The 13,077-nt window shown below is 36.1% G+C and overlaps 2 protein-coding genes across 15 annotated transcripts in view; both read left to right on the top strand.

The window, feature by feature from the left end:
• TENM4 (teneurin transmembrane protein 4) overlaps nt 1–13,077 on the top strand; it is a 1,564,491-nt gene that overhangs the window by 151,703 nt on the left and 1,399,711 nt on the right. The window lies entirely within an intron of this gene.
• On the top strand, nt 2,522–3,524 carry LOC102067365 (taste receptor type 2 member 40-like). Its single transcript, XM_005485832.2, has one exon. It carries the CDS (start codon nt 2,559–2,561, stop codon nt 3,522–3,524), a length of 966 nt encoding a protein of 321 aa, XP_005485889.2. The 5' UTR covers nt 2,522–2,558.

Below are 13,077 nucleotides of genomic sequence, written 5' to 3'. Positions count from 1 at the left end.
GAGCACTTTCAAGGATCTGCATACCAGGGGTTGAGATGATAATAATTTCCAGTCTGGACCAGCTTCATGTGTGGTCAAGTTGCAGTGATACACAAACCAGCTTCTTGTATTTTGGTGCCTGCCTGTGTGTGTAACCAGCATCCGTGAGTGAACTCATACCCTGGAGAACCCTTGGAGATCATAGCAGTTCATTGTGGAGCTCCTGAGTTACTGGGGCACAAAGCAAGACAAAATTTAGAAGCCATTCCTGAGAGCAGAGCACATCAGACTGAGGTCCCTGACAGAGCACTGAGGAACAGGCTTTTTCCTTTACCTGAGTTGAGGATTAAATATCACTGGGGTGCATAGGTTGAGTGGCAGCTACTTTCTGAAGGAGCTGGTGGGAGTTCACCATGGTGGAATGTTCTTTTGTAGGAACGTTACTTTGTTCTCAGCAAATTGTTCCCATTTTGGGGCTCATATACAGGAAAATCAAATAAGCGGGTAAAGCTCAGATATGGTTGTCTTTCAAATTTTAGTTTTTGATACAAAGATAGAACAGAATTTTGGAACTGTTGGAACATCTGACAATTTGCTTCAATCACGCACATTTCTAGAATGTATTTTCTGGTTTAGATTTTCCCACTTCATAATTGCAGTGCTGTTTTTTCACAAGTACGTAAAAATTCAGTATTACCTTTCCTTGAGTAACTTAAAAACCACATTTTTGAAGTAACTGACTACTATAGTTATGTAATGCACATTCTGTATAAAGGAAGCTGTAGGCATATAGCTTTAAAATACACAGTAGTCATTGAGTTAGGCTTTGTGATATTTTCTTTAGTAAAATGTGTCTTTTCCACTCTTGAATACTCCTGGTAAAGAATGTTAAAAAATGTAAACATATGAATTTTTTCATTTAAATTTGTTTGTTTGTTCTATTCTTTTAGGCTTTTTAAATCTGAAACATACACAGTGTTTTGTAAATATGTCTCAATTATTTTTTACAATTTGTAGTGTTGTGATAACAAAAGTATGTTCATTTTTTAGAGGAAAAAGCTCCTAGTTTTTGAGATTGCAAGGACCTAAAATGAAATCTAAGTTTAATAAAACTTTGATTGACAGAAACAAAAGCTATGAAGATTTTAAATTTAGCTTTTAATTTTAATAAGTTAATGAATAACTATTACCTTATTGTCTTAGCAATTCAACAAAAACTTGAAGCATGAAAGTATTGATAGGAAGTAAATCCAGTTGACAATTCTTACCCTGTGCAGATTAGAAGCTCAGTCTTTGACTTTGAAAGATTTTACTCTGTTGAGAAATGTACTCCAGAAATATATATCAACTTTCCCACAAAATCAGTGAATATTTTACTGTCAAATGAACTTTAAGACTTTTTACAGTGGCCTAATGATGTCACCTGCTTTTCACCCTGTTGTTACACTCATCATTGTATTTAATATTTCTTTATTTCATGAAATAATATACCTTCAAATATTGTATTCATAACTTGGATTCATGAGTCTGGGATTGAGAAGGTGAGGACACACTGTTCTCTAAACCAGACATATTTGTTTATAAATAAGGAATAATGCAGGATGCAGATCAGTAAGGCCCATCCCTCTTCTGGACTGTGCTCCTTACAGCATCAGATAAAGACATGGATGAAGATGGATGACACATTTTCAGTCTATAAAGAAGAACAGGTCTAAATTCAGTATGAAACTGTGGCATGCTGGTGAGATAGAAACTGAGACAGTGAAACAGCTGCAGAGAATGGGATTTTTAACTGGGTTCTGCTAGATGGACTGCTCTACTTGACTAACCTGTCCTCTGCACATCAGCTACTGTTATCTTTCGATCCCATATATGTGACTATGTATAAGAAGTGGTCAGCTAAATGCAGCAATAATCATAATTATTATTATATATAATAATAATTATTATGCAGCAATAACCATAATTATTATAAATCAAAAAGCATAATCCTTGGATAAAGACAGCCTTGTTGTCTGAAGTGCTCCTCTAGGATAGGGATGGACGCTGTGTAATTTTCTCCCTGTTAAAGTGGTTGCAACTAATTGGTCTGGTTATAATTTATAAACCTTCAATGCAGCCTGAAAGATACTAGTTACAATACAAGACATCTTTGCTGAGATATACTGGTGCCTCTCTTGGGTTTCATGCTGCAACCCCCTCCACACAGTCAAGTACTGCTGTAACCAGAGAGCCACAGATCTTTCTGTCACTCTAGACAAGAATATAAACAACTGGACACAAGATGGTTTGTTTAATATAGCTGGCTATCTCACACCGCTAAGGAAAAGCATAGGCAAATCTTATGCATGCAAAAGGTTAGAATTAATTATGAAATCTTTCTCTGCTTTGCACATTCAGGAAGAACAACAATAATTTCTCACTACCATTTCCAGATCTGTTGTCATTTCCAGATGTCATTTTGTTCCTAGATATAAGGTGAGCAGGCAGGATCTAGGACTAGCCAGACACCATAAGAACTGCTCAACTTCCTGCACAGCTACGCTGGCTAATCAGGCAGAAGTGACCAAAGCAGCAAGATGCTGCCACCACTTCTTATTGTTTCAATAAGCATTGTAGCTGTTGAAGTTGTTGTTGGATTTATTGGAAATGGATTTATTACAACTGCTAATATAATTAATTGGATCAAAGGCAAAAAGACATCTTCTGCTGATTTGATCCTGATCTTTCTGAGCACATCAAGATTTATCTTGCAAGCGACGGTTCTGATGCACACCCACAGTCTCTACTTTGCTGACGTGTTCAAGTTGGCTTCAGTGTACAAGGACTTTGCTGCTGTGTGGATGTTTGTAAACCATAGCAGCTTGTGGTTCAGTACCTGGCTCTATGTACTGTACTGTGTAAAAATAATCAATACCACCCACTGGCTGCTGCTGCAAATCAAGTGCAGAATAGCTGGGATGGTCCCATGGCTTCTTCTTGGATCGCTGGTGATCTCCTCTATGATTTCTCTTCCTTTACTATGGATTACACCCAACACTTACCTATGCAGCTCAACAGGGAACTGCAGAGAAAATAGCACAGCTGATATCATGGACTGGGATAGTTCATCTCTCTATTTGCTGCTTCTTTATTTTGTAGGTTGCTTTTTCCCTCTAGTACTCTCCGTGGTGACCTCAGCTCTGTTAATTACTTCTCTGTGGAAACACAGAAAGACAATGCAATGTTATGCAGATACTTTCACGGATGCTATGATAGATGTTCATCTAAATGCTATTAAATCCATTATTTCTTTCTTAATCTTGTATCTTTCCAGTTTTGTAGCTCAAATTCTGTTGATACTCTCGACATCTCAAAGTAAAGATGTGGTGAAAGTTGCAGTATCCTTAGTTGTAGTTGAGGCATATCCTTCCATGCACTCAATTATCCTGATCATAGTCAATTCAAAACTGAAATTGGTGTTTAGGAACCTTTGCCTGCATTTTAAGTGTCATTTGGAAGATAAGCCTCCAAGCCCCAGGCTTGAGAGAAACACTTTCCAGTAAGATATATGAAATCAATTGTTTTGCTGTCTAAAACAATATGATATATCAATCATATTGTTTTAATGGGTTTTTTTTGTTAAATGGTAGCTTTCATCTTCCAGAGACATCTGTTGATTAGTCCTTAACATTTCAGTGCATCTGAAATAAAGTGCATTTTTGCTTTACTTGTGCACCACTCCAGATTCTTCCTTCCTGCTTAATATAGAGTGAGAATAATAATGTACTGAATAGAAACAATGTACTTAAGTAAGAAACGAGTTTCAGGTTGCTTTGTGATTTCACATTATCAGTTTAAAACTGAAAGTTTTATGACCTGTTTGAATTAAAAAATTGGGGACTAAACCAAGAATGTACAGAGCTTACAAATATCAGCTCTCAGGTAAAGGATTTTTTTTTTACCTGAGAAGGTTGAAATTTGACTAAAAACATGTTGCACAAGTCATAGCTGGTGCTACATGAAAAAAGATTGTGCTTTTAGGCTGGAAAAGCTAACTGGATTATAACCTGAGGGAAAATTAGGATTTGGAAGGACACAGACATTTAATATAATCAAATTGCATTCTGAATGAGGTTTATTTTTGTTAGAATTCCAGTATGTCTGTAGCAATGTTCAATACCTATTTATAAATTGATACTTTTGTTTGAAATATATGTTATGCTTATTTGTTTGGTTTTCTTTTAAGTGGATTACCAAGATAATAATTACAACGTAAGGTGATGAAGGTACATAGAACCACCTGTAGGAAATCTCGCTCTTTCTGACTTGACCATTCTGATCATAGATTTGCCTCCATTGTCATGATTTGCTATTGCTTTGAGCAATATTGTTATGAGATGTTTCTAAGCCTGTTTTCGTTTAAAATTTTATGTTACTATGAAGTTTCACATGAGGTTGGTGAAATATATTTAGCAAGTTCAGTCGTGTTTTATCAAATAATGTGTTTGATAAATCTGTTCTAAAGTTCTCAGCTTATAAATTACTGTGGTGAGAGTTTCAGTCCCACCCATAAAATTAATGAGCAGAATGATACACTTATTCTTGGAGTGTTCTCAGTTTTTGAAACATCAGAGTAATAAGTTTATAAAATTCTTTGAAAAACAAATTACTTTTTAACATTATTAGATAAAGAGTGAATATAATGGTTTTAATTGGTACCTTAAAAGTTTTTGAAAATTATCTATGTGTTAATAGAATACATAAGGGGATGTCTGTGTGATATGAAATTATATGATTACTAGCATGTGGAAACCACGGGTTCAGACTGCAGAGCATAAGGGAGAGTCATTAACCTCACAAACACAGCATTTGGAGGCACAGTACGTTGTACTGTAAAACTGAAGCTTCTATAATGTCCACTGTGGCAGACTGCTGCGGTGCTGACTCAAGAGAGACACAGAAGTTCCTCGAGGGAAGCAGGTGGGAACCATAATGCTCATGCCCCAGCAGCACTCTGCTCTGCTCTGCTCTGCTCTACAGCTGCAAGCCCTGCCAGCATGCACCAAGGTTAGAGCAGTCACACAGCGATAGCTATTCCAGCTGGCAACATCGTGGAAAGAAAGTGTTCTGTAAGAAATGAGTTTGTCTGAGACTGTTTTATCGTGGGGTGATTGGTAGGGGTATTTGGCTTTCCGAAGCTGATAATTTCCCCAGTGAGCTCATTTCTCTTCAGGTATTTCCAAACCCGTTTCTAAAGACAGTCTGAAGTAAAGGGATCAGGGCCAAAGATGATAATAACAGCCCTTGCTCAGCTTCTTCACCTTCAGGAGAGGGAGATCTGAGGCAGGCACAATCATTAATAATATTCTCCAGTACTTCCAGGGGAAGAGGAGGACAAAGCTCAAGGACTTGACATCTTTATGTTGTATTGATGAAAGTTTTGTTACACACAGCATAGAGTGAGATAGATGGGTACATAAATTAGAATTTTAAATGACTGGATTGGTAAATAAATTATTAGTTTTGTCCTTTTCCATTCCATCCTTCCCTCAAGCTTCAATTTATTTTCATGACTTCTTCCACAGTACATACAGATTTCTATTTGTTTTTTGATCTTACCCTGCTCTTTGGATTTCATCTTACCCCATCCTAAAATAATCTTCTGCATTCTCTTCGGATCTAGCCTGCTCTTTCAGGTACATTTTAAAAAAGGTTTCTCATTATTATTTTACAAAAATACATCACTCACTAAAGTACAATAGACTTGTTTCTATATCTAGTTTATTTCAGAAAGCAGATCAATAAACCTGATGAATATTTTGTCAATTATTTTTTGTGCCCCTAAAAATCATAAGAATAACGTCATTGAGAATTCATTGTCTAAGAAGTGTTTATACAATGATTGCAAATAAGACTGAGCTCACCAGTACATTTCTCCTGGAACTTTTCAAGTTACATGAAATAGGAATAACATGAATAGGAGAATACTGTCTGCAGTTTCTGTAAGGCCAGAAATTGTGGCAGCTCCAAGATCACGGTGAGTATGAAAAAAAAATAGTGATTAGTGCAGTTTTTCATACCCACTGCATGAAAAATCAAACCTTGTCTTCATTATCTTCTCCAATTTTTATTTTTTTAGTGCCTTTGTTCTTGCTTTTTCTGGGTCAGAATTCATCACAATTTTGTGTCTAGAAAAACCAGTATTTTGCTGGGTAGAAATTAAATGACTTTTGATTGCAATCTCAGTAGCATGTTCACAAAGCTGGCAAGTTTCTCACTATCAGTCTCAGCACAAGAATCAGAAAGAACTACCAAAGACATCCTGAGTTTCAATTGATGAAACTTGTTTTGTAATATCTTTCCTTTTGCCTGCATTATTCAGAGGCTCTACCCGACCAAATCAGTAGTGGGGTGGTGGATATGAACTCTGCTATCCCTGACATACTGCCTTCCTCTGCTAGCCATGCAGTCATCCTTTCCTCTCTGCTCGGAACACAAGCCAGCACTGCCAGCTCCGTGGATCCCAGAAGAGATGTTCTTAAAAATGCCACTAAAACTCCAATCTTCACTTTTGCTGCTTTTCTAGCGGTAATCAGGAAGCTTTTCACCTTCTTTGCATCTGACAGCACAATGCTGCTAATTTATTCTGAATAATTTTGGGTAATCTGAAAAGTAAAATAAGTGTCAATGGAAATGCCACAGTGTACCTATCTTTTCTTGAAATATGACTTCCCACCTTTGTGCAAGGTCTGGAGAAAAGTTTTCCTTCCTGTAAGAGTTTATAATAGGATTATAACCTGGGATTACTTTTATCCCTATTTATTTATTGTCTTCCCTATCATAATACTCAGCCTTCATTTCATTAGTATCACAAGGACAGTTTCTCCAATGTTACAAAACACTTCTAATCCCCCTTCCCCTCAATATTTCTTATCCTGTTTGTTCCTCATTTGAGGATGTCTGGGTAGGAGGTCATTGGAGCTTAGTTAGGTGTATGAATAATATTTTATATAAATCTTCATAGAGACATGGGTTTTAAGGTTTATTTAAAAAACCTTTATAAATTAATGTGAAAATGGCTTTTAACACTTATAAATATTAAAAATATAAACTAGGCTCATGTTAACATCACTTCTAAGATTTATTAATTTCAAAGTGCCATTTCTCCCTCCCAATATCTAGTTTTTTGCAAGGATCCAAACGTTACATTGGCCAAAGTAGTCATAAAGGATATCAGTTGCATCAGAGAAGAGCACAGGCCCTCTTGAAACCAGAGTTCCTGATGCTCATTAGCTTTTCATTGGTCAGAGGGTTTTTTATTCCTAAGTTTTTCTTGTCTCCACATGGAGATATATCCTTCTTGAGTATTCAGCCTATCTGTGTGTGAAAGGACAGGGATATTTTATCATCAGAAATCAGAGTAGTAGTATATGGATGGTGGCTACAGTGGGATTTAATTGGGCTTTTGAGAGGTGAGGAAAGCGAGGAGAAGTCTCACAGATCCATGAGATTTACTTTGGCTGGTCTCTTTTCCCATTACAGGTACACAAACTGGTAAACCAACTGGGGCAGCAATGCAGCCTTCAGAAGCTGCTGTTGCTGAGCTGGGATCCCTGCACTGAATGCTCCACTACAAAACAGCTCTTTTGCTGCCACAGGAAAAGCAGAGGCAAAGTGCTAAACAGGAATAATGACTTGACATCATCATCTCTTAATTGCCTCTTGGGGGAAAGGGGTGAAATTAAACCCTCTCTGGCCTTTAGGCACTTAGATGTGATATTGTGATGAGATTAAGATGTATGATATAATTCCTAAATTTTAAAAATGATTGGTAGGTAATTATATTCTATTTTCTATCTTCTTCCACCCCCTTCCCCAGTGTAATATTTGAATTTCATTTTTTCTCATTTTATATATTTTCTTTTTCCCCGCTCCTTTGAATACTTATTTTTCTTTTCCTTTTTAGGAAAAAATTAATTATACATTTATCAATCATATGTCTTGCCACTTCCCCTGAAAATCTCCACTATTTTTCATGCTATTGCTGCTGTTATTGAAAATATACACCAATGAAATCAAGACGAGTTCATTCACATATTTGCTTTATTATAATGAACACACATTTCAATGCACCTTATTGGTTTTGGCAGACTTATACTTCTTCTTTTGTGATAACATTGCAAATAAAATTTCTCCCTTTCCTTGTGAAGGCATTTAAAAAACATAAAAAAACCCCCAACAAACAAAACTAAAACTGCTGAGACTCTGAAATATGTGAAGCTTCCCTTTCAAATCCCACTTTAGTCAGTTCTGTTTTGTTGTCCTTTCTCTACCATTTGCTTTCTCTCACTCCAGTGTGGATCCTTTTTTCTTTTACAGACTGTTATTTTCTTTCTCATTTTTCCCTGTCTCCTTTAAGGTCATTCTTAAAGTCTTTACTTTTCTCTTCCTCTGTTGAGTTTTAATCACCACCCTTCAATCCCTCAAACATTTGTTCCTTTCTATGTTTACACTGTTTGTTTCCCTTCCAGAGCAGAGATGACCATCCAAACAAAACATTGATTCGATGTTGCATATCCTCCTCTAAGTCATTATAACACATAAAATTCCATCCTTATTTTAAGGGGTAAGTTCTAAGAAAAACTTGCTACAAAGTAATGCAAACAGAAAAGTAGGAAAATCCCTGGAACTGATCAAGTTCTTATATATCCATACTTTGAGGATAAGGGCAGCGACGCAAAGTACAAAAAAATTAAAATTTGTGAATATGCAGTATATTTTCCTCACTTATTTTGGAGCCAGAGAAAAATAAAATTCTATATTTTAGTTTCATGGTGAACTCCTTTGTATCCTTTCATCTTTCAGTTGAGCAGGCTGTTGAGTTTTCATGAGACAAATTGTTAAATCTCATATTGAAATACTAAGAATCAAACATTTCACTCAAGACACTTTTTCCTATAGAAGCTTTGTGTAGAGGCTTTTTTTTTGTATTATAGCCTATTATTTAAAAGTTGACAGCAAAAGCAGTGCAGTTATCTATAAGCCAGCTGTCATAATTTCTTCAGAAAATCACTTTTTGCATTGAACTGATGTTGTGATCATATACTTTGCTGTCATGTGGCTTGATAAGTGATTGCTTGCTGTGAAGAGCCCACAAACTTCTAGTACTTGAGCTTCTTACAATATATATTTACATGCAGTTGCAAGCATTGTACTTTCATAGCACTGATAGAACAATCTTCATCCAAATACATTATTCAACAAACTTTTCTATGGAATAACTTCTTTCCAGACTGAATTTAAAAGAAATTAATCTGGCTCTGATCCTTACAAAGTTTAGTAGGTTCTATGAAAAACACTGTAAGTAGGGCAAGAGAGACTCATACCTAAGGTGCATCTCAGTTTAGTTCTATTATCTGTGGGGCTTCCAATGATACATCAATCATCTCTATGCTTCATTGTCCTGCAGGAATAAAAAGGTTTTTATTTGCCACTCTAAATTTGTTTGAAATAATACATAGGATTTGCTGTATAAATGCAGAATATTCTATTTCCTATTTTTATTTTGTCTGCCTGCATTTCATAAAACCTGATTTATTCCAGGTTGTGTGCCTCAGCCCATGCCTGAAGTGATGTTGCTATATAAACAATTGATTTTCTTGCCTTTCAACAGAGTCCCCAAAGAGCCTCCAGTGAGAATCTTTTTTTGAGTATTTTCTACATAAATCAAAAAGCTTAAAAAAAAAAAAGGCCTGAATAAATAAACCTTATATTATCTATATAAACCCTAAACTGTATAGCAGCTATATATCTCAGGCTAAACGTGCTGTATATTTTCATTTGTCACATTTTTGATAGAACTTACACATGAAAATTGAAATTTTAAAACAAAAATGTGAAAAGCCTGTGATGTTTCCCTTCTATCATCTCTTTTCCATATGAGAAATTCTGGATGTCCAAAGACAGGACAACTGAGAAAAGAATGCAGGAAACAGACGGAATGATGGTACCTAAGACTGGAAGTCGTACTTTCCTGCTCCCCACAGTTCTCTGATGACTTCTGTTGGGCTCTGACGATGTCCAACTTTTTGTGGAATTAAATTGGGGTGAAAGCACCAGGGACAGGAAGGTTCAAAAGCGCAGTTGACTGTCTAAACTTCAGGAAAATTTCACTAGAATATTTCTGTAGGAGACTGAAAGAGTGAAGTAACTCAGGCTAAGAATGTTATCAAAAAGAAAGTCACTAAGTCCTGCACAGGGAAAAGTTCTCTGTTAGGAAAAGGCTCTTTAAATTGAGCTTATTGAAAATCTCAATAAGGTGCAGTGCCTGAGAGGTGAAGAAAAACAAAATTAGACTAGGAACAAGGTCCTCATTTCATCTGGAAGTGTAGCTTACCCCCTGGAGCAAAGTGCATTACATTGCAATGGATTAACTACTATCAGAGCTCTTTTAAGCTAAGGTATAATTCAACATGAGGTTTTGATAAAAATTGTTCTTTAGTGAAATTCTGCTCCAAGTGTTGTGCAGAGAAACAGAATAATTTGTCTTTGTAGCCTCATACACTGATGGAAACTCCACTCACCATTCCAGCTCCTAGTCTCTGAGAAACAAGTTCTTGTTCTCCAGAGTGAAGTTAACATACAGAGTCACAAGACTAGTTAGCAATGGACACAGGAAATTTCTTTCCTGGTGAGAAACATCCGTTCCTTTTGTACTCTGGTACAACTTTTTTGTTGTTTTTCAGTCAGAGGAGGTATGGGCAGTCTTGCCCTAATGGGGTTTCACTGGGTGAGAAAATGACTGTGATGTCAATAGATTTGTGGAGATTAAAGTACACAACAATCTTATTTCTTTCCATCTGAATGCCTTTTTTACTTTTTGGGGTCAAAATTCTCTAGTATTTCTGGAAAAAAATCTAGCAGGATTATATCACTTACTGCTCAAAAATTGTTTTTATTACTGAAAGAGAAGTTGAGACTTTAATCAAGATCTAGACTTTTTGTCAGCAAAGAGAGGGTGAAACTTTCCATGAGTGAGCAAAAAAATGTTGGTATTTAGCAGAGTCCAGAAGAGAAGCACTGTACTAGGGATACATAATATCTGATGAGGTTTATTCCTGTAAGGCAAATGAGAATCCTCCATATTGTTGATATTGTGGAATTACTCTTAATTATAACTTATGAAGTCATCTGCAAGCAAAGTCTGTTAACAAACTTAAGTGTGAACAAAAAAAGCAAGAGAGCATTTTGGAGAACAGAAGGTTCATGAAAACATGAACAGCCTAAAGCCACAGTGGAAAAATAGGGATGCTAATTGAAAGATACTGTTGTGAAAAAAACAAAATGAAATTAAATAAACCAGACAGAAAGGTACTTGAGTAGCAGCTCCCCATGGAACTCCTGAATTCCTCTTATCTGTCAGCTTAAAGAAAAAAAAGATAAAACTCCCAAGAATCTTTCAATCAAAGATCTAATCTCTATAATCTCTACAAGAAATTTAGTGAGTTTGGTTTTGGTTTTTTCCCCCTCATTAAATTCAATTATCATACATTCAAATACAGTAGGAAAAAGAAAGATATTATATGAAAAATCTCTGACCAAGCCCAGCTTTATTAATTATTTAGATTTCCTAGTGCCTACACCTGTTATGATTTTAGATAACATTTGTTTTCCTTTGTTTTCCTTGTTGCACAGATAAGCCAGGTCACTGAGGTTCAGAGTCTTTAGCCACCACTGAAAAAAGGGACTGATCCACTTAACAGACTAGAACTTGCAACCTCTTAAACTCAAATTTAATCCATTAAATTACAGCTTCTTTTCCTGTACATCAGATTCACAAGGCAAAACTACTGCTTAGCTTCAGAAACTACTGAAATCAGTGTACTATGTCCTAATACTTTATTTTCCAGGTCCTCCAAGGGCAAAAAACAAAGAAGTATCTCTGTTGTTAAGGGTTTATTATAAAACCCATTCCTGATCTCTATTTTTCCTGCTTTCAGTTCAGTGTAAACAGAGTAAGACACATATATAACAGACAGGTTATGTCTTCAAAAATTCAGGGTCTCTCAGCAGCATCTCAAGTCATAGATCATTATGAGATTTGGGGATCAAGGCATCACATGTAAATACATGTGTATTATCCCCCAAGTTAATTCCTTCATTCCCAAACATTGAGAGACAAATTTAAATAATCTCTGTGTAGAGAAACCCTGCCCTCCAAGGTTTAAACATGTGCTTTTAGTATCATTCACATGATTTAAGGTTTGCAATTTCTGCCTACAATGGAGATTGGTTCCAGGGGTTTAGCGGTTGGGCCTATCATTTGAAAAGGTGGCCAATACATCTCCAAGAGGAAAAATAGGTCAGGATGGAATCTTGGTGTGCCTTCTCATGTTTCCATGGGCTGTGTATATTTCTCTTTGATGGTTATCTCTATTTTTTCCTGATAACCTCTGGTTACTGGATGGTAAATTACAGTCCAGTTCTATACTGGCAGGAGAAAAACTTAAAAATCTTTCTCCTGGTTTATTTTTCTGTCTGTAAAAAAGGGAACCATAGTATTACTATAATTTGAATGGAGTCCTCAGTATAGAGCCAGATTTTGCCAAGATAGAAAAGATCTACTCTCAGGTTAATATTTTCTAGATATGCTCAGGCCTATCAAACCCATGCAGTGTTGCTGTTCCCGCTTGATTTGTTTGGAAAATGAAGCTGAAGCACAGTGTGCTGGGATTACACCATCAGCACCCACAGCTGTCCAGGAGCACTGGGCACAAACCTTGAAAGGTGAAGGAACAGAAAAGTAGGTAGTGGTGGGTAAAGTACAGAAATATACAGTTCTCTACAAATCAAAACCCACTTACAAAAGTATCAGATTCTTTATTTTCATGGTACATACCTGATGGCTTTTTTAATATTATTATTATTTTATTGCTGTATTTGTTGTGTGACTTTCACCTAGATTTGACTGTTTCTTTTCCATTTTTTGTACAATATGAATAAACTTCATAATAAACCTGTCATATTCAACACAGGAAAACAATTCTATACAAGTCCTGACATTAGGAAAGTGTTATTTTTGCCATGAACTTTAGAGATTAAGATGTTCCTTCTCAT

This window comes from Zonotrichia albicollis, chromosome 2 (genome assembly GCF_047830755.1).
Source record: "Zonotrichia albicollis isolate bZonAlb1 chromosome 2, bZonAlb1.hap1, whole genome shotgun sequence".
In the NCBI taxonomy this organism is placed as follows: Eukaryota; Metazoa; Chordata; class Aves; order Passeriformes; family Passerellidae; genus Zonotrichia; species Zonotrichia albicollis.
The sequence above is the reverse complement of the archived record's forward strand: the minus strand, read 5'-3'. Positions and strand labels throughout refer to the sequence as shown.